This window comes from Tympanuchus pallidicinctus, unplaced genomic scaffold (genome assembly GCF_026119805.1).
Source record: "Tympanuchus pallidicinctus isolate F22 unplaced genomic scaffold, pur_lepc_1.0 scaffold8, whole genome shotgun sequence".
NCBI classification, from domain to species: domain Eukaryota; kingdom Metazoa; phylum Chordata; class Aves; order Galliformes; family Phasianidae; genus Tympanuchus; species Tympanuchus pallidicinctus.
In genome coordinates, this window is record NW_026294802.1 from 3,401,001 (window position 1) to 3,423,348 (window position 22,348).

Consider the following 22,348-nt stretch of genomic DNA (forward strand, 5'->3'; position numbering starts at 1 on the left):
CCTCTGATTTTAGGAGTTAGAAGACAGAGGAAAAAATAGGAATTGTTCCTAAGAGGAAGAGTCAGTCAAAACTTTGACAGACATACAAAACATTTTCTTCCCTTCTGGCACTTCTGCCCCTTGGCAAGCAGCACATCCATTCTTTTCTTTCTAAGGCAATTATTAAAAGTTCTTGGGCTTTTTTTCTAGTTTACACATATTCAAAGAGTATCACTTTTAAATTCAATGATTTCATAGACGTCAGCTAAGTCTGAGGTTCCAAATGTTTGTGAATTATATACAATAAATTAGTGGATAGATTTAATTATGCAAACTCCGGTGAGGTCAATGGTACGTTTGCTTGAATAAGAAAAAAACTGTAGTATACTACAAATGATACATGAAGGAATCTAAAGATCCTACACAAAACTACTGAATTTCTAGGCAGAGATGCTTGTTCCCAATATCATTAACAGGATACTGATGAATTCATAAAAATCAGTCTAACCACCCATGGGCTTACAAAGGGATAACGATACTTCCACCAAAAAGACAACGCAAGTAGTACCTGCCATTTAGGGAACGTCCACTGTTTTTAGAAGATTGTTACTTTTGTAAGGACAGGAATTAAAGTACAGTGAAAACAACAACACTTAAAAAGTCTCTTATTTGGCCTGCTTCCACATTTTCCCTATCGTTCCTGAACAGCACAACAAAAACAGCATCCCACAGCGAACATGAGGTTGATAAGAAGGAATAACTATCACTTAAAAAAATTTTTGAATACATACTTGGTAAGTCAGAGGTTTAGAAAGCTTTCACAAAGAAATCATAGAAATAAATGAAAAATAGTAACCAGGGCTGTCTAAAGAAATGGGATAAATCACTGTTTGGACTAAACTGATAAACTTGTCATCAATCAGAACCAAAGTTTACCATTACAATTTTGAAATACATTACCTCAGTACATACAACCTTCCTCAAGCAAATATTTTGATGGGTTTGGACTAGTTTGCATAACAGAACTCTTCCTTCACAGCTACTCTTCCAGATTCCTACTGTAAGTGAATTGGAGTATCTATTTCTAACAATCTTGTCATTGTCTATACAAAGGTCCCTCCTCTGCAGTAACTCTAAATGAGGACAGTCCTCTTTGGATAGTCAGATTTTGCCTCAAAGCATATATTTCTCTTTTATATCCTATCCAAAACCTTTTTGCCTAGGTCTGTGTTTCTTAATCCTTCTCCTTACTACCTCATGTGCTGCATAACACGAATGGACTTTATAGCACTACAACATTATATATAATTTATTATTTATTTCTGAAAGCCTATTATGACACTTTTCAATATCTCATGATTCAGTGAGGCACTTTTATATCTTAATATGAAAGACAGTAATAGAGCTGATCTCCAGCACTACTTCTGTAAAGGCTATCCAACATCTAAAATTATTAAGATACTGTTTTCAGCTGCTTTTAATTGTGTTAGACTCAGCAGTTAATACAATAGCTTTCCAGTCTGATTTCTGCCTCTGGCTGAATATTTGTGCAATATTTCAGCCAAAATAGTTGAACAATATCCATTGTTTTTATCCAGTCAAAAAACCCTCAACACCTATTTTCTTCAGTGACAGTATACTTTGCAATAATGTCATATGAACAGGCAAATTAGCAGTCTTTGTGTCAAGGCTGCATCTTTTGTGTTGTCTTCCCACTTAAGTTTAGCCAGATGGGCTCTAAAAGCTCCAGCTGCACAGGCTTTGCAGAGACTTGCTAAAACTTAACACCCAAATTGTCAGTACAAACATTAATCTGGCATCTTAAGGCTTCTGCAGACCAGAATGCATGTGCCATTTCCAGAAAGCTGAGCAAGGGCTACAAAGGCTTACAACATCTAATCATTTAATAACTGTTCTTAATCAGTTGGGATCAAGGTGGAGCAAAGCCACTGAACTTCAAGTTGGGCTTGCTCTCTCAGTATTTCTGCCACTGGCACCCAAACAGCACTGGAAAGGACACAGCTGACTTCAAAAGCAAAAGGACTAAGGCTAAATCAAGGACAGAGTTAGAGAACAGTGCACTGGGAATGGAACTGGAAAAGGAGAAGGAGGAAGGAGACAGAAAGAGCATTGGGATTGCTTAGACACTTATGAATTGAAAGGAGTATAAGATTAGTCTTAACAAGAGAAATGGTCAGGGATCCAAATCTGAAGACAGAACTGAGACCTATGAGTAATGGATGAAACTACTGTGGAGGGGAGATCAGAGTTAGAAGCACACAGAAAAAGAAAGGAAAAAAAAAAGGGACGAGTTTGATGGAAATTTGGCCAGAATAAGGAAAGCAACTTGGCAAAGCAAACATAATGAATTTTAAAAAGGAACGTTAAAAAAAAAAAAAAAGGACACCAAGATGAGTGGCATCTCAGAGCAGAACAAGAGGTGGTGAGCACTAACAAACACAGGTTGGGTAAGGAATAAAGAGAGGAATAAAGAGCTGGTATAAAGAGAAGCAGGAGGCTGGGACTGACTGGTCCTCAGCAGCAAGTGCTGTGCAGGGCAGAACACTGGATGGCTAATGAGAAAAGCAGAAAGGTAAGAAATTTGAAGTATGGGTGTTAAGTCCAGTTAAGGAAAAGAATAGAAATGACAGAAATGCAGTTATTGCTCACACAACAATACATTAGCTGGGGAGAAATCCAGGAGGTATTTTTGGAAGAATGTGCCAGAGATGTCAAAATCCTTTCAGACTCAGGTGTAGAACCAAGCATTCCTCTACTGTGGGCACCCATCTCTGAATCCTGCAAACCTTTCCCAGTTCTTTCTTCACCTGGTCCACAAAGAAGAACTTCTTACTACTGCCAATTACTGCCACAGTGGCAGAGGCCTGCGCAGGGAAACCAACAATTTTAGCTCTTCTAATAACGCACAGAGGTATTAAGCTCTGCTTTACTGGATTCCTATCCACAAAGTCTAAGAAATTACACCATTACATTAGGAATGATAGGAAGGCTGCAGATTTAAACATTCAGAAGTTGCATCGTCAAATAATTCAACACACACAAGCAAATTCTGGTGACACAGTCCTGTACATCTCTCCACAGAAATTAAGATCTGTACCGCCCAATGCAAAAGGAAGAAGGCCTGTCCTACTTCTTATCTATCCTTTCCAATTAGTGGGCTCAAAAGCAATTATTTCTGTCTTAAGAGTCTTTTTTACAGTATTCCTCGTAACACTCTGTGTGATGTAAGGCACTGACTGATTACCTTCACTGTGGAAGCTGTAACCAACTCACTTTTACAGATGGGAAAACTGAGACCACAGTTTACCCAGAGCCCCACAGTTTGCTAATACCAGAACCAGCAGATGGGCTTGAATGTCTTCCTCTCACACTCAGTGCTGATTCTTCCAACCCTGCACTTCAGTGCTGTTAGAGATGCTGAGTAACAACCTCCCCCTGACAGAGATAGGAATTCTGAGGACTCTTAGAAATGTTGCAGCTAAATTCAATCGTATTCAGCTTTCTTAGCATCATACACATCAGCAATTCTCAATCTTTCTTGAGTCCTCACTGATTCTTTTGGAACAGATTCTTTCCTTCTCCACACTGCAGCCCATTTCCATCCTCATATCCTATCTTCCAGATTTTGTTGCTCATTCCTCACTTTTCAAATCAAATCACCTCCCCCAGCTGTAGTAGCGCTGGTATGTGGCCCAAGCTAGTAAACCTGTAACAGCTTATTAGCTTGGTATCCAGTCTACACCACCCTCATCTCACCTCTTTATGTTAGCATATCTCATTTCCTCAGTGGCTGAGAGCTGTCACACAAGAGGACGATAGCAATGACAGCAGAAAACGAAAAGCTTTTGTGTAGCATTCTTCCTTATCCAGAAAAAACATGCTTTCTTTTCTTGACCCCCTCACCTTCATTTTTCTTTCTAACATTGTCTGACTTCACACAAGAGAAACGGTGACAAGTGCAACTGTTTGATATGCTGGCTTCAGAATTCTCATATAGAAAAGGATAAAGTTTGCTATGCCAGTATCCAGAAATATAATAGGTGTCTAGCCACGTGTACATTTACTGTGTCAGTCTGCTGCAAATGCAAAAAGATAAATTTTTCTTCTTTTTTTTCTTTTTTTTTTCTTTTTTTGATACAGGAATCACCCACTGAACTGGATGCTACCAAAATCAGCAGCTAATAAAGCAGCCATGCGTCTCTGAAAGGAAAGCCCTCTTCCATGGCCTGGCACTCGCACCATCTGGCACGAGCTGTAACAAACAAGCACAGATCTCATCTTCTCTTTCACAGGATCCTATTTCAGGTTTACCAAATCAGTCTCTGAATGTGACATCCAATTATAACCTGATATATAAATGCAAGAGATCTTTCATTAAAATTTAACTATTGTATGATGAGATATCCTTCTTGTAGTAAGGAATTAGAGCTAGCCAAACAACACGAGGAGCTTTCTCCTGTTATTTATCCAAGGCACAAGCAACCAGCTGAGTTGCCTTCCACAGAATGTGCTGTAAACGTTGGTCTTAACCTCATTATGTTATCGCCATGCTGTGACATTGACCAGGCTTGTGCCATTTGCAATTGCCAGTAAAGTGACAGAAGCATTTTCCTCTCAGCTTCCTATCTCAGACAGTCTATAGTTTTATTCCTAAATGTACATTATCTCTGTTCTAATGCATAATTGCAGGGATAACAAACAGAAAGCCTCCATATCAGTTACAGCCTCTCATGCAGGCTAACTTTAATTTCCCTCCAACTAGCTCCAATTTTCCGGACTGCATCAAGAGAATACATAACTGCTCTTTGCACAGGGTCATGCATGAGCTTTCTTTACTTATAAATTTAAGCAAAACCTCAGCAAGAGTTGATTAACACCAAAACGATGTTGCAGCTAATACAAATCCCCTCCATTTGTACAAGTTTAATAGTTTTCCAGTCAACACATTGTAGAAGTAAAAATCTACAAACTGCTGAAGCCAATTTCAAGCTTTTGTTATTACTACATGATATTGCTCTAGCAGATTTCTAAAAGCCAATAGCAAAAATAACTCTAGTAAGCATAAAAATACAGGATCTGGGTTTTATTATACATCTGTGCATCATGAAAATGAAAGTGCTGCCCAGTCCAAGCTAACACCCCTAGATTTGACATAAATGGTTTCATAATATATAGCAATTATTATAGGAAGTCATACCTCAAGAAACCAGTCAGTACATGTGTGATTTTTGTCCTAAATCAATGCATAATAGTTAACCACAATTCCTTGCTAAAAGAAAAAAATTACGTATTTAGCAGAAACTTCTGTATTTAATTTTAATGCTGATTACTATGGCATAGCATTGAATAAGGCTTGCAACTAAACACAAGGCTTATGAAAATGGAGACATGACCATATATTACTGGTTTCTGTACTCACAAATGAGTATGCTTCACTGGATCAATGTCTGATCACATCTGTGAAATTCACAGACATCATAATTCTGTATCAAAATATTATTTCATTACTGTATTTCTCCTCTTACAGAAAGGCAAGAAAACACTCAGTTCAGAATTTCTGTCTTCTCTCACTGCCCTCTATTCAGTTAGCTTATTAAAAATGATTGTTTGAATCTTTGTCTCAGATCTAAAACAAAATATTCATTGAAAAGTTATGATGAAACTTTAGAAGAGAAATATTTGGACCTAAAGGGAAAAGCAGCAGTTTACTGGGAAACCGTCACTTTCAGACTGTATAAAAGTTACTATCCATCATATGTTTCCTGTAGATGGTTCCTTTCTGTCTCAGAAAGTTATGGATGGCTCAGGAAACCAGGGAAGTGGAAATATCTGTGGTAGGTTTATCACTACAGAATTAAATTGCAAAATGGAAATGAAATTTCTCCTGGGCAACTAGGAACATTTTGTATAGTTTGATCAGCCTCACACTTCTGCACAGAACACACATCTGTGTGCACTATTAACCTACATGCAAGCATTGCAGACAGTCTCCATTCCTGTTTCAGATTACGGAGCTCTAGACTTCATGGCTACAGAATAAATCTGATTGCAAAATACATGCTCACAGGTCAAAAGAAAATAATGTCAAGCCAGTATAACAAATTTACAAGAAGACATCACCAACTCCAACTTCTTTCTACTCTGTTCCTTATATTGTTTGGCTATTTGAGAGTAAGGTCTCAGACTTGTGCAGTTCATTCTATCTGGAATAGCTTTCCTTTAAACCTGAGTTTCATCTCATTCTGAAATACTGCTAGTGTTTTTTGACCCTTGTTTCACCCTCTTGCTTCCACATTCCCTCCCTGTTGCTGGTAACTACCTACAGTCCTGTGAAGAGTTTGAGAATGCCATGAAAAATATACACAAAAATTCTGGTTCCCAACAGAAGGAATTATCTGCCAAAATATAACAATCTGAGGGGAAAAAAAATACAAAAACAAACAAACAGCAACAACAACAACAATAAAAATACTAGCAAGAGTGAGTGCTGAACTGATTCCAACAAAACATGAAGTATAATTCAGTGACTCAGAACAACCATGTCCTGTCATCCACACCTTTTTGAGATCACAGGACCAAAGTCTACCGGGCAGTCAGAGCTCTAGGATTTACCCTATAACACAGAACAGAGTCTTGATTCCACCAATGCAAACCCCTCCTAGGCCAGTGGATATTAAGTACTCCATTTTCCATTTTTCATTACTTTTTTTCATTGAGGCCCAAAGAATAAATTCCTCGGTTTACTTTATCCCTTTGCTTTTCTGAAACATCTTGTTAGAGCAATTAACTGTGCTGCCTCATCCTCAAGGCAGTAACACTTCCAAAATCTCCTGAGCCTATAATAATTTGGTTGCTTTCTCTGGTTTTGGTTTTAAATCCTACTCACAACTAACAAGGGTATTTTGATGGATTGAACAAGTGAGGTAAAAAATGCCTCAGAAAACAAACTCAGAAAGCAACACAGCTCACAAATTGCATGCATTTTCTAAGAACAGAGCAGTTTCAGTATACCTCATTCAATTATGAGGTTGTTTGAACGCGGTATTAGCCAGAGATCTCATCACTTAAATAAGGAAATACCCACACCTAATTAAGCTCAAGACAAATTAGACATCCTCTGACCTTAACTCTGCTTAATTTTTCTCTTGAAACCTTGCAAGTCAGAACAAGCAATAAACAACATGCTGCCTTTTATAGCCAGAGGAATAATTGAATATGCGATTTTATTAAAATGTACCAATTTCTGAAAGGTGCCACACTGAGATGTTCTAACTGTACACACTGTGGTTCATCACTGTTCAACACTGTATCAGGCCTAGCATAGAGATGGAAGCAAACAAGAGACATCAAACCACAAATTTCCCCAACCCAGACTGTACTTGAAATTAACTATAAATATAGAGAATAGTTAAAAAGTTAACAATCTTTTTTCTCCTCCTGCTTCTGTTTTTAAACTTCTCTACAGAGTTACTATGGAAAAGCACTGCCCATAGACTCATTTAAAAAAATAATAATTTGTTCCAGAAAAGTCCTGAAGTTTGCAATTTATTTTACACAACTTCAAGAGATATTTAATCAAATGGCTTATATCCAGAGTACAGCATGGATCATTTTAATTACAGTGTCTGTCAGCCACACTAACTATCCCTACTTTGGAAAAACGGCCCTTATTTTCCTCTTCTGCTTCTCTAAAAATTCTTATGTCTCAGTAAATTTTAACCAAGAAATAACATCCCAACTCTTAAACTCTGGGAGTAAGTTTTCATTCTGATCCAGCCACACAAGTAGGAGATTTGTTCACATATTTGGGAGGAAAAAAAATGTTTTTCTGCTAATTCAGTGAATCGCCTTCCAGAACTGTTTTGCATCGTCCCCTTACCAAACAGAATTCTTCACTATGACTTCATTCTAAGCCAAAAGTAAACACTCTCCTTTCTCTACCCTAAATTACCAGCATTATCATCAGCAGTGGCATAGGAACAGCTGTATTCCCCCCACAAGAAGGAAAAGAAAAAAACCATACTGTTCAACAAAACACGTATCTCGGTGTGAAATGCACGCATTAATGCACTTCCCAGAAATTAGTCATCTAGCTGTGCTTCCAGGCATCACCTGGCAGTAGGACTGCCTCAACTTCACAATAGCACTTTGAAAGGCAAAAACACCATATAATCCTCAGTTAAAGGATTTTGTCCGCAAACACCTGCAGTTTAAACTTACCAAGCATTTTTGCAGCATGCAGAAATTTGCTAGCCAAAACATCACAAATCCAGCACCCGCACGGTTTTCAGAACAATCCTAAAGCCAGCTCAATTGAAACAGGTGCTCACATGAATAGAGAAGACTTAGCACTCAAAACCAATTTTTACCTTATTATGTTTTCATCTCTGGTGGATATATCTATGCTCTCTAACTTCAGCAGTCTCTCTGGAGACTTCTAAAAAGGACTTTCAAAGGAATAAGATTAGATACCATCAAGGACTTACCAGATTGGAATTGGTGGCATTGGAATCATCTTCTGGAAAGGGGATATAGATAGCTAAGGCCACACAATTGGCAAAAATAGTCAGTAAAATAATTATTTCAAATGGTCTGAGGAACGGAGTTAAGGAAATTGTTCTGAAATGTGCACACACAAATAATAATTAAAAAAAAAAAAAAAAAAAAGTAAAAGATTTATAAGAATTCTGTTTAAAGAAAACATTCCAAGCTCCTTATATTCTGAAAAGAAACATATGCCTTTTTAAGTGCTTTTAGTTGCTCCCGGCCAAAAATCTTCCTAATATGTCAAAAGCAGTGTAGGCCAGTCGCGTGCCAGTGTAAACACAGATTTCTTAAAAGTTTTTCTTCTTTTATTTATTTAGATAGCATTTTCCCTATTTTCCTTCAAGTGTGGCTGTACTGTTTTTAATAACAAAAGCCTGTTCTGAAAGGCCTGTCATCTTTCCTCCCACAGTCACTTTATGTTTCTTACTCTTTTCCATCCTCCTTTATATTTTTTTCCCAATCTCTCCCATATCTCAAAGTTAAATTCAAGGGCCCAACACATGTGTACATTCAGGTAGAAAACATTTAAATGATACAATTTACGGGGAAAAAAAGCTTTATCCAAATTGAACTTATATTGTTTATAGCCCTATTATCACTATTTTCTTTTAAATTATTTAATATAGTATTCCTTTTTCTTGTATTTGTATTTCAGCTGGCTTCATAGGCAAAAGAAATGTGTATGTGAGGAATGGTAGGGACACCAGGAAAATAAGAGACCCTAATGACAGAAACTACCACCAATTCAAGGCATTACAGCCTGTCATCAATGCCCTCAAAACAAAAACAGAGCAAAAAAAACAGATTGGATGTTCAACGAACCAACCTTGCACAACCTCTGGCGTTCCACCGATACTCAGCGGAAATCTAAGGGCTGTTTTCTACTGACTTCAATTTGCTGGCAGTGTATTTCTTTTTTATTTTTTTTTCTGTAGACTTCTTAACCTTAGTAGCTGTGAAGTGTCTCCTGTTAGACCAGAGACCAGATTTACAGCCTGTCTATATTTACTTTCCTGCAAGATCTCCCTGGCAGATAGCTCTGGGATAACTCACCAGTGCTCTGGAGGGGAATGAAAAGCAGAAAAGGACCAGAGAATGCAAGGTATAACCTGTGCCACAGAGTGCATTTGAGAGTAAGTTTATCTACCGTGGGATTGGTTTTGCAGAGTTGCCAGATGTCAACACAATGTGTATGCTTTTGGTCAGCAAATCACCATTCTCAGCAGGTTTTAGCAAAAATAAACTAGAGATCAGGATCTCCAACTGCCTGAACTGCAAGAAATAGACAATCTCAGGCAACTGACTTCTGTATATGTTCATATACATTCCGTATTTCACATGTAGATGAGTCAAAGGGTTCCAAACCCACTGGGCTATCTGCTGAAGCCTATGAATACTAAGAGGTGCATGCTAACATGGAGGAAGAAGACAGGTAGGGTCCTTTCTAAAAGGAGTCAGCTGTCATTGCAACAACTAAGGCTTGACATAAAACTGCAAGGATAACATGACTAGTAGACATTCAGACTTAGAAACTTCAGGGCAAACTTCAGAGCTTTGCAGATCAGGGTAGATACCTTACTGATACTGATCTTACCAGTAAGATACCTTACTGATGAAAGCACTGGATTTCTCAGATACCTCAAGATGCACACACAGCGTTCATTGCATAAAGACTTACACATCCATAGGCTTTCTTTTTCTTACCTGCCTTTTGCCTAGAATTGTTTTCCTTAGAGACCTTTTGTTCATAAACTTATCATTACTGATGTATTTTTTTATTTTTACTTTTTTATTTTTACTTCTTTAAGCATTGCAAAAGTAAAATGGTTTAAAATCTGAAAATACACTGCAAATTCAGCAGAATAATAAGCAGGTAAATCTTTGCAAAATAAGGAAATTACTTCATTTCACTTTTTCTTCTATACAGCTGCACTTTCAGGCTCCTAATACTACAATGTTTGAATATGAAATACCATAGAAGTGCCATTTGATATTTAATATGTACTGCATTTAGATTTCAGAGGTTCAAAAAATTTAGCTAAGGTCTTCTCAGTAATTTTCAGCAATTAGGAAAAGTCAGTATACAGTTAAAAAAATAAATCTTATCACAGCCCTTTGATATTGTTATTTGTCCTTGAAATGTTTCATCTTTATAAGCACTATATATCCAATGAGAGGTTCTGAGGAAGAAGTTATTTTCACAAACTCACCTAAAACCAAATAAATACCAAAAAAATGCAAGTGTCAGCATCTTTGGATTGCTTTAATCACATTGTTTGGTCCTCCTCTTGATCTCAGCAGTGCTGTATCCTGTTTTACAACACATCATTCCCATCATTCATTGCTGATCTTATTCATTTATCAAATGTCACTATGTGCTCTTTCTCTATAGATGTGCTTACTGGGGTGCTGGCAAGTAAACCAATATTCAGCTTCATCCTGTTAGTCGTCATCCATCATTTTATGCTCAAAGTATCGCACCTATGCCAGAAGGGATAACTAGTAGCAAACCTTAACCAAAGGGATTAAAAATTAGCATCTGAAGAAAGGAATAGGCAGGCAGAAACTTTAAGGCTAACAATTGACAACAATGCTTTTAGCAAGTTGCTCTTCTGAAAATGATATCCTAATATGCTCATATTCTGTTTTTATCTTTTCAATGTCGCACTAGACACTGGGGACAAATGTCAAAGGGACAGAATTATCTCATTGTCTTAAATGGCTTTTTTTTTTCTTTAATCATATTAACTACTGCTGAGTTCAGTATTGCCTTCCCCTGACGTGCTTATTTACCCCTAACGTACTTTTGCTTTCACATTTATTGAAGAATCCCATTAGCTTGTGATTTACTGACTATTACTGTTCAGAGTCAGTCTTGGTTTCTCTTCAGGGAAACAGGGGAGTTACATTTCTATTTCCATTTCTATTTCACACCAAATTCACAACTTCCAGTTTTGCTGATCAGATTCAGATGACTAAGGTAGACTTTGCTCCTTCCACATGAAGGAGCCAACAGCCAAGCTCTCATTGGCTTTCCAAGAAAGCAGCACTGACCCTTGCCTTCTGCATCTCTATGTCAGTGGTAATCGTTTATCATCTGTGACAATCTGTCTCTTGTTCAGCCTGCTAGCTCTGGCCCCATACTGAATGTGCACATGTGGCAGGATGATGTTAACTATCTGTCTTTTTCCCTACTTGGAGATAATCAGTTTATCTTTCCATATATTAGGGAGTCTTACTGGTTTCAATTGAATCCCAATATGATTAACAGAGCTTAGCCTCATTTCAGGGATTTATCACATCAGGGCTTTTTTTTTTCATTAGTTCTCTATTCAACCCCATTTTTCCCCATTCCATTCTCCATACTGTAGAAATGGTGATGCTGTGTATTCAACGAAAAATCACATGATTCCAAGTTCCAGAGCTGTTTATGTGACTAAAGCTCTGCAGAAAGAAGGGAAAGGCAGTATCTGCCATCAGTCCCATGGAGTGGTTCAATTCTGGCTTCAGATACCTTGCATATCTCCCATCAATTTCAGCTTCAGCCACGTTTTTAAAAGAATTCAATCCCTACCCTTTATCGTTTAAGCTTCTGGCAGTTTCCTACACAAGGGTACGGTTAAAGCTTCAGTCCCAAGCATTTTTTCTCCCAGCATAAATGATCTCAGTTAAGATAGCAAATACTGCTTGTGTACTTTATGTTCCCAATAGCGCCTTTCAACTTAATGTATTGATTTCTTCCCACTTATGAACAGCGCCTGATGCGCACTAACAATTTGCTGTTTTCCAAATGAGAACATCAAAAAGGATATTTCCATTCGACGATGCTGATGCATGCCCTCCGGATGGGATTTTTCAGTGTTAAACACAGCAGTGCCCGGGGAGGACGCGTAGCTGTCGTGGTACCCTGTTTTTTCTGTTTCCCATACTGCTGCCGTTTTCTCTGCGTGGAGCTAGCTGTGGATATTGTTGCATTGCCAGCACTACCCATCAATTTGGCTTGCCTGGCAGCATCAATTGCAGCTTGCCAGGACAGAGCTGCCCCTGGTGTAGGGATATGCTCTGGGGCAAGCCCTGCAGCTGCATTGGCATTCATGTTGGCATGAGCTGGACGGGGACTCCCATAGTTGGAACCTGTGAGAGGAGAGGGAAAAAAAAAAGTGTGAAGGTATTTCTTTAACAGTAGAAAAGATAAAGCTTTTTTTCTTATAATCATGTGTATCAGTAAAATGAAAATCTGAGGTTAAGGATAAGTGTAGGGTATCCACTTAGTGGGAGCTTGTTCCTGCAATTCAAGCCCTCATTTCAAAATAATACCACTGTGCAATCATTCATCTTGCAAGAGCCTCCTAAGAAGCCCAAAGGACACAGATGTTAGAAGTGTCTCAATCAATTCAATCTCCAGAAATTCCACAGAAAAGAATGTGTCCTTCGTTTCATTTTTTACCCACACATTTTGCAAGTTAGATTGTTTGAAAGCTTAAAAGGTAAGGCTAGCTCTCACTGCTATCACACAGGCATGCAGCACTATGCTATGTGGTATCTGGCAAAGAAACAAAACAATACTCTCAAGTTTATAGTGAAAACCCTTCTGTTTTCAAGATCACTTCAAGGTAAAGGGAAATTTCAACAAGGAGTTATATTCTCTCTGCAAACATTGCCCACATATAAGTCTAAAGCAGACTGAATAAAAGGGACGGTGAAGCAGTAGCTGCAGAAAAGGGCAGAGTTCATCACTTCTATGCCCTAAATGATGCTGTGTATACAGTCAACTTTAGACCAGACAACATACAGTTTGAAATTGGAACCAATTCTTCATCCTGAAAAACTAACTTAAGAAAGCTCAATGATTGAACTGTACTGGCAGGAAAGCCAAGATCAGGTAGTTCCATGTTTTGCACCTCTTTTAGCTGACACTGAAGGAGTGTATGCTTTCTCAATCATAATAACAGAATAAATATGTCAGGCAATATGTCTGGTATTTGGAAGGTGTTAACAGTAATTTAAGGTTACCTTCCCAAGCCAGCCCAACTGTTCAGTCATTTCTCTAAAGACAGTTATGAAGCCACTTGTGCCTCTCCAATGAGGACATTTCCTTTGGGGGACTGTGGTTCCCTTGCTTTTGAACTGAAGAGACTATGCTTCAGAAAAGTGCACATGGAAAAGTTGGGTAGAAGAAAGCAAGTAATGGAGTTAGATCACCTCTTATTTCAAAGCAAGCACGAAGTCTACCTATTGACTGTGTTTCACTTCTTTAGTTTAATGCAGAAGTATGGTGTTTTTAAACAGATCAGATGTGATCCTGTAGTTCACAGGACAAAACAAACAGAAGACCACGTGCCACCTGTTTTGCTGAAAGTACTGGATGAAAGACAAGCAAAATCAGGAGAACAAGCAAACTGCTTCAAGGTTTTGAAATAAAATAATTACCTCAGGCGCATATTTTATTGCCATTGTGCAATGCCAAGAAATTGCAGCCATAACAGCATTACATGAATTAGATCAAGTAGAATAAATACAATTACATTGGCACCTAGATTGCTACAGGGTATGCTCCTATCCAGAAAGCATGCAAAATATTAAAGTTCATCTCACTGAATTGCAAGGAAGGACATGATAGAGTCAGATGTTATTTTATGTCAGGTATTGCCATGAGATTTCCAGGCTGTCATTGTTTCACCACACAGTTAGAAAATCTAGAGCTTGTTTCTGTCACTGGAAAATGTCCGAGCTGCAAAACCAGCCAAAGAGAGCTGGTGACTAATATAACTCTGATAAGCGAAAGGGAAAGCTGAAAGAAGCAAGCAATGAGAAATAGTTAACTTACATCCCTCAGATTTTGAAACTGAAGAAAAATTGTACTCAGAATCACACAGACTAAGCAGATTTCCTAGATGAAGCAGGCAATGAAGTGGCAGACAAACTTAGTTCTCTAAGACTAAGCAAATTGTACACAGCACTACTCATGGGATACGTATTTATTTTCAGACTAGTTCCAGATGCACATTTTCTCCTTAGCATCCATTTGACCTCCCTAGCCTGAAGCAGGCTGGGGAGAAACATAAATGGAAAATTACTCTAATTATTCACCCAACTCCAGCTCTTCTTTAATATCGACCCATTAGAGCGGATAAGAAAATGTGTGTATCTTCCAGTAACAGCAAACTTGCTGATCCATCGCCACTGTGTTCTTATCACGCTGACTAGACCATGTGGTCCAGAACACAAACAGCTGCTCTATTTTAATGAAGACTTTTTTGCAATAATTCTCCATTATTATTGCTTATTAGTTAGGTTTCACATGAGGACTCAGGTTTCTGCGCTCCGACTTTGATGTGCCAGCAAAGTTAAGGACGTGGCTTCTGGTGGCTTTGTTACTTTTGCTTCTACCCGTAACAAAGTGCTTTATCTCAAATTAACTTCAAAAGATGAGCCAGTAATGACAGATTTATATTAACAAATATTGCAAATATTGATTATTGATAAAGATCTGTCTGCTTTATGAAGCTCAGAAGCTACTGACTGTCTTTACTAAATAACTAATGGCAGTGACAAATGCCTTGATCTACAGGCTCTTTAGAGAAATAGCTTAAATTAAAAAGAGTGACGCTCACATAACTCCACATAAAGCATACTGAGGAACTGTGCAAAATATTTTTAAGGACAGCATAGCCAAACTTGCAATGAGAAAACAGTGCAAAACATTTCTGTAATCTGAGAGCTGCAGTTACTGGAATTGCTATTTTCATTTTGCAACATTTCAGTTTAAATCCTTCATTCTATTTCTCCACTACAAATAAAGTTTCACTGTACCTAAACCACTTCTACCATATTTATTTATACAGTTAAAAAGCTGGAAGTTGACAAGAAATGGGAACCAGAGATTCAGTTCCCATCCAAATGGAATAACTCACTAAGTACTGGGATCTGCAGCATCAGCGCCCCGCTAATCCTTCCCACCCTTCAGCAAGATGTGCTGTTGACTACACCACGCAGGTCAGCAAAACTCTTCTCTCTCAAGTACTTTTGTTACAGATCATGAATTTAAATATTTGCATGGTAAGTAAATGGGAAAGTCAATATGTGAATGTAACAAATAAATTTGATTCTGAGATCTTAGGGATCAACTTTCATTTCTGCAAGGAAGCAAAATCACAGAATCACAGAATCACAGAACTGTAGGGGTTGGAAGGGACCTCCAGAGATCATCGAGTCCAACCCCCTGCCAAAGCAGGTTCCCTACAGCAGGTCACACAGGTCGGCATCCAGGCAGGTCTTGAACATCTCCAGAGAAGGAGACTCCACCACCTCCCTGGGCAGCCTGTTCCAGTGCTCCGTCACCTCACTGTAAAGAAGTTCTTGCGCACATTGGTGCAGAACTTCCTATGCTGCAGTTTCCAGCCGTTTCCCCTTGTCCTGTCTCCACTCACCACTGAAAAGAGTCTGGCCTCGCCATTCTGCCCCCCACATCTTAGATATTTATAGACCTGGATCAGGTCCCCTCTCAGTCTCCTCTTCTCAAGGCTGAACAGACCCAGTTCACTCAGCCTTTCCTCATAGGAGAAAAAAACTGGAGAACCATTTCAAATGTCACAGTAACAGAAGTATGGCTTCAGAACTAAGACAGAAAAGTAACATATTAAGTTGCTGTACCGCGGGAAATGAAACGTTGCAAAAAATACCTGACACTATAAGCTTACAACTACATTGCCAAAATGCTATAAAGGCTTCAATGGTCATCAGTATGTAAGGGCTTTTTGCATTCTAATAATGTACATCTGTCAAGCCCCCTATTAATAGATAGCTTCATTTAAAGAAAAAAAAATTTAAGCAGCAATCATTCTGTGTGAGAAATGATCCAGTTAATGACATGATGAAATTGCAAGTTTTAAATGCCCTGCATTTATCTATTTAGCCTCACATTTATTTAAGAGGAACTTGTGCTTAGATTAATTATTTAAAAGAAAATGGAGCAATGCCAATGTAGGTCTTCAATGTAGGTTCTTTTTTTTTTTTTTTCCTCTAATCACTAGGAACATCAGAATCCTAAGAATGAAAACCTCAGAACAATGGTGTTGCACAACTGCATTTTTCCCCAAAGCAGATGAGTACAGCAAAAGATAAAATTGGTTCAGTCAGAGTCTTAGCTGAACAATGACAGCAAGTAAACACAAAGTAGGAAACTGGTTATCACTACTAAGATTGTATGTAGACTAATTCAAGCGTGCAGAGAAAAAGTTAGAAGCCACGGAGGTGAGGAGGAACCTAACAAGAAAACCAAACAACAAAAGGAATGTCATCATTTGTTAATATACAAAGAAAGTGGAAAACATCGATCCATTAACCAACAGAGACAGAATACATAAGATGTCAATAGGGCTTAAGGATTACCTTCACTAAAGAAAGGAAACAAAGGAAGATCAAGAGCAGGTGACAATCAAAATGAACCCACAAACCAAAAAAGGTATAATTTCCACTCATAAAGGAAAAGAAAGGATAAGTTTAGAGAGTACTTAGGTAAGTACAAACATACATTCCCTACTGCATTCTAAAACATTTAAGGAAGTCTCTGAAATAATCTCAAAGCTGCTAACTGCTGTTCTGAACTCAAAGGACATGAGAAATCTGAGAACAGAGAAAGGACAAATGTCAACCTCATTTATAAAAAAGCAAGAAGTGAAAATTTAAATTCAGCTGTGCTTCAGTCTCCATTAGTAAATAAATAATAACACAGGATACATTAAACAAAGAAGCATCAAAAAATACTTGGAGGAGAAAAAGAGAAAAACATCAGCAAATATGCATCTGTCATGAGTACAACTAATTCCTTCTGCAACAGTGCATGAGAATATACAGGCATGATGGAAGTGATAGCTGTCATGTTTCCCAACCTCATTAATACTTTCATCAGGTCTTGTACAACAGTTCCACAAGGATGCTAGGAATAAAGGAGCTAGAAAAGGAAATGCTGCAACAGAAGCACAAAGCTCATACAGTAGATAGCTGAGAACAGTTATCATTGCTCCACAGTCTAAGTGGAAGATGTGTCACACAGAGGTACCCAAAAGCCTGCATTGGATCCATTTCTGCTCAACACCTTCATTAATGATCTGGATGATGAAATGGTGAACAGCATTATAAAACGTATATGTAACTATGAAGAAGGGAGGTACAGCAAATGTACTGAAGGACAAGAATTGAATTCAAAATGAGTTTCAGGAATTGGAGAGTCTTAAAAATAACATGGAGTTCAGCAGGGAAAAAATGTAATGCGTTTAAGCAAAATGAATTAACTGCCCAAATTATTTTCAGTAAAGCCTTGGGGGTTATACTGGATGCCCAGCAGAACAGGAGCTTATACTGTCATACTGCTTTCTATCCTCAAAATGCCATCATCTCAATGTAGTGCATAAACAGGTACAGAATCTATGCAGAACAAGTGATCTTTCTCTTCCTGGGGCTTCAGCTGCAACACAATGGGCAGCTTCAGGTTCCATGCTTCAGGAAAGCTCATGTGGCTCAGTTCAGGCTGAAGAAGAGATCAACAAAAGGCTCAAAAAACATGAGCTCTTAGGCAAAGTGACAGGAAGTGGGAATGCCAGGACTTGGACTGATGCTCCTAAAGACGTGATGAAGAAGGGTAGCATGGTAACAGTATATTAGATGTTATATATGATACACATATATAACTATAAAAAATATATGTAAGTTATTTCAAAGAACAGAAAGAGAACAATCACCACACTCACAGTGAATAAGCAATAAGCAATGGCTTTTGCAATAAAGAAGAACAAGGATATACATTAGGAAGCACTTTCTAACAATAGTGACAATTACATACACATATGGTGGTAATATCTCTCACACCATAGGTCTTTTAAACCAGGTATCACATAGACGAGGCTAGATTTGTACTCATTTCTTCTGTTAGAATGAAGAAAGACCTTTACACAGAAAATTTCTACATTTTAGAAATTGATATATCAACAAAAGACTCTTCTTCGGAATAAACCATCCTTGATTCAATCCTTTCAGTCAACACAGCTCTATCAGCACAGCTCTATATCTATCTATATGCAAGATTTATACGTATTTTCTTCTATCATACGGATGGTCCTCAGTCCAATTGCCCTGGAACTTCATTTCTTTTATTTTAAAATCTGACTTTCACTCTGCAAATACGTTTTTCTAAAATTATTTCAATATCTCAGGATATTAACAACTAGCTACACGTAAAGTTTAAATTCATGAAGTGAAATAACCCAACTGATTTATATGAAAAAAAAACAGTCTTTTCAGAAATCATCATTACGCTTTTATAGAATCATAGAATCATTAGAGTTGGAAGGGGTCTTTGAAGGCCATCTAGTCCAACTCCCCTGCAATGAACAGGGACATTAGATCAGGTTGCCCAGAGCTTGATCCAGCCTGCCTCACTTGTTGACTTTTCTTAAGATTCTCTATTCTAAATGCAAGCCCATAGACACACACACTTCAACTTCTTTAAAGGGGTATTTCAATATTTTTCTTTTTTTACCTTTTAATTCTGATAGCTAACTGTGAAATTACTCTAGCTGTTCCCCAGAAACATTATTTTTTTTCCTGGAAGAAATTTGTAAGTAGCAATAGGGATATAGTGAAAGCTGGATTGCAACCTAAACCATGGCTTTTGCTGTAACAGAGTTTATAATATACACATATGCTTCTCTACATCTTGTCAGACTAAAATATTAATGTGCAGTTGTTAGCTCAGATAAAGAATTGTGTGTGTGTGTGAATTGTTCTGGAGCTTCAGAACGCACACACAAAGGATTCGTGACTGAATACAGTTCATTCGCCATATTTGAGACTAAATGTTTTAAAATCCAAACAAGAAATCTTATTCAAGATCCATGCTTCACTTGTAACTAAATCTTCAGCTCCCCTCTTCAAACAGAGCTTTTCTGTTGTTTTTTTCTGCAGAACATAAATGTAAAAAGGATGCCATGAGCTACCAGCAATGTGAAAAAAAAACAAGTCAGTTTCAATGAAGAGATCAAGTGCACACACTCCTTTCACATCTAGTAATGAACACTTTTAGGTTAAATATTTACACTTCAAAATTCACTAGGAATGCTGCATGGTAAATTTTTGTAGCTTTGCCAACATCACTTAGATCATAAATTTTCTAAGAAGGGAAAAGACATTTGTTCTACATTGGTAGAACATTCGGTGCAATGGTTTCCCATCTTGAGAATAAAACAAATGCACAAACAAGAATAATTCCCCATGAACCTGAGAATAAATCGTAGGAAAACACTTCCCTTTAAGTTTACCACAAATACATTCTTTCCATGGAAAAACATTGTGTTTCACTAGAGTATACTGGAAAGCCACTGCCCTCTTGATAATATCTTTCCTTCATACACTCTATCTGCACTCTCTGAGACATGCAAAAGATCTGGGCACTGAGATACTGATTTCTACAATTTACCCTCCAAGCACTGCAAACTCTGAGATCACTCTCATGCACACATGTGAGCACAGTCAATACTACTGTTCCTTTTGTTTACTGATTTACTCAGTTGAGGCACAGGATAGATCACGGTGCAGTATTCCTTGATATCACTGCATTAGCAGGCCTTTATGCAGTTACTTGTGCTAACTGGAACACACACACCACTCTGAAAGAAACTGGATGGATAAGAACAAAATTCAACAGATTTGAAGTATTTTGAGAGCTAAGCTTGGCCTCACAACATAAATATATGCTTACTGAAACTTCTGATCAGGCACTAAAAAGGCTCTTCCAGTGTCATTTGCCCATACGGCACAGTTTGCTATCTCCTGATAAGAGAGGGATGGAGAAAATACAGAAAAGAATAGTGTTAATAAAAGGATCTTTCATACTCCAGCACAACTATAGTTATTTGCCCTCTTTTTTTTACCAATACCTTTGTTTGCATGTAATCACTGTACGTCGATCTCCTCTTTTAATCAATGAACAAACATGAAGTTCACTGCATTATTGCTATCAAATCTATAATTTATTCAATAGAACAATGGCCTGAAATATTTGTTGTCTTTCTGTCAGTCAGTAAGCTTCATTTGAAAAGTCATTCTTCATCATTCATATGCTGAAAACCCCACAGTAGAATGTTGAAATGTGGATAAACAGATAAAACCATTGCCAGAGTCTTCTATTACCTATTTCATATAAATCAGAAACAAAAGTCACCAAGGTTGGAAAACATCTTCAAGATCAAGTCCAACCATCAGTCTGACACATCTCCAGCTCCATCTCCCAGTTTGGTCCTCCTCATAATTCTTTCCTGGTCCTCCAGCAACTTCATTGCTCTTCTCCACACACACTCAAGCAATTCCATACCCTCCTTGAAGCAGGAGGCTCAAAACTTATCACAGTACTCAAGATGCAGTCTCCCCAGTACTGAAAACAGAAGATCAACCACTGCTCTTGCCTTGTTGCTCACACAATTTCTGGTGCAAGCCAGGCTGCCATTTGTCTTCTGGACCATCTGGCTACATGGCCAGTTCATGTTCAGCTGTCAACCAACACCCTTGTGTGTCTTTCTCAGGGGAGACAGTTTATCAGCCACTCTTCCCAAGGCCTATATCACTTCATGAGGTTATGACTCAGGTACAGGACCCAGCACTTATCTCCGTGCAGTCTCACATGCTTGCATGTGGCCTGTCAATCCATCCATCTGCAAAGCCTTCCAACCCTCAAGCACATCAACAGTCCAGCCTAACTTGTTATTCAGAGTGTACACAATCCCCTCACCCAGTCCATTGATAAAAGCAGTAAACAAAACTGACCCCAAGACTGAGCTCTGGGGAATACAACTGGTGTCCTGATGCCAGCTGGATTTAACTCCATTCACTGTGGCTCAGGCTCAATCACCCAGCATGTTCTTCATCCAACAAACTGTACACCTGTCCAAGCCATCAATAGCTAACTTCTCCAGGAGAATATTGTGGAAAACACTGTCAAATGCTTTTAAAATCCACATAAACCTCCTCACCTACTAAGCAGGTCACCTGGTCTTAAAAGGAGATCAGGTCAAACAGTACCTGCCATTCATAAACCCATGCTTGCTGCTTCTGATCACTCAGTTGTTCCATATGTACCATGTGATGACAGAAGCTCATAAAGACTACTTCGCTTTTTGAAAATGCTATATTTTTCAGTGAGCACAATTCAGGTTACTTGTTTACTTGCTTTTGCATGTGTGTTTTGTTTTTCCAAAATGAGACACAATCTTGTAGCAAATTATTATTTTTTCTTATTGACAAATGTTTCTATTTTGTTTTAGTTTGTTTTTTTTTTTTTACAGTATGATCTAATATAAAAGAGAACAGAAAAAGCTTCAGGAGAAAAGAAGGCAAGCAAGGTCTCCTTTCTCAGGAGGAGGAAGAGGAAAAAAGCAAGGAGCCTATTAAATGTTAAGCTTCTTTCTTCTACCCCAAGGCAAGTGTCTCTAAAGAAAAGTCTGATTATTGATAAAGATACAAAGAGAGCCAGAGAACTCTATATTATAACTCAACCGGACTAAAAATTCTACTAGGAGATTATTTTACTTGAGGGATGTCGGATGATCAATTTCCTTTGAAGGATTTCCATTTTCTCATGGCCTTTAAGCTACAAGATATAAAATACAAAGAAATCCACAAATAATCCTCTTTGGTTTCTTGAGGTACGTTTCTGGTGGCACCTAGATTAAGCTCTCAGAAATCAAGCCAGGGAACACTTTTCTTTCCATCAACCGTATCTCACTTATAAAACTCAAAAACAGCAATGGAA

The 22,348-nt window shown here is 38.1% G+C and overlaps 1 protein-coding gene across 18 annotated transcripts in view; it reads right to left on the reverse strand.

Moving 5' to 3' along the window:
• CACNA1C (calcium voltage-gated channel subunit alpha1 C) overlaps window positions 1-22,348 on the reverse strand; it is a 476,647-nt gene that overhangs the window by 394,931 nt on the left and 59,368 nt on the right. For all 18 annotated transcript variants that reach the window (XM_052667558.1, XM_052667542.1, XM_052667556.1 and 15 more), the window contains exons 2-3: window positions 12,359-12,681; window positions 8,487-8,591 (exon numbers count right to left, since the gene is read on the reverse strand). In XM_052667558.1, the coding sequence (XP_052523518.1) occupies window positions 8,487-8,591; window positions 12,359-12,681 (428 nt within the window). The remainder of the gene's footprint in view (window positions 1-8,486; window positions 8,592-12,358; window positions 12,682-22,348) is intronic.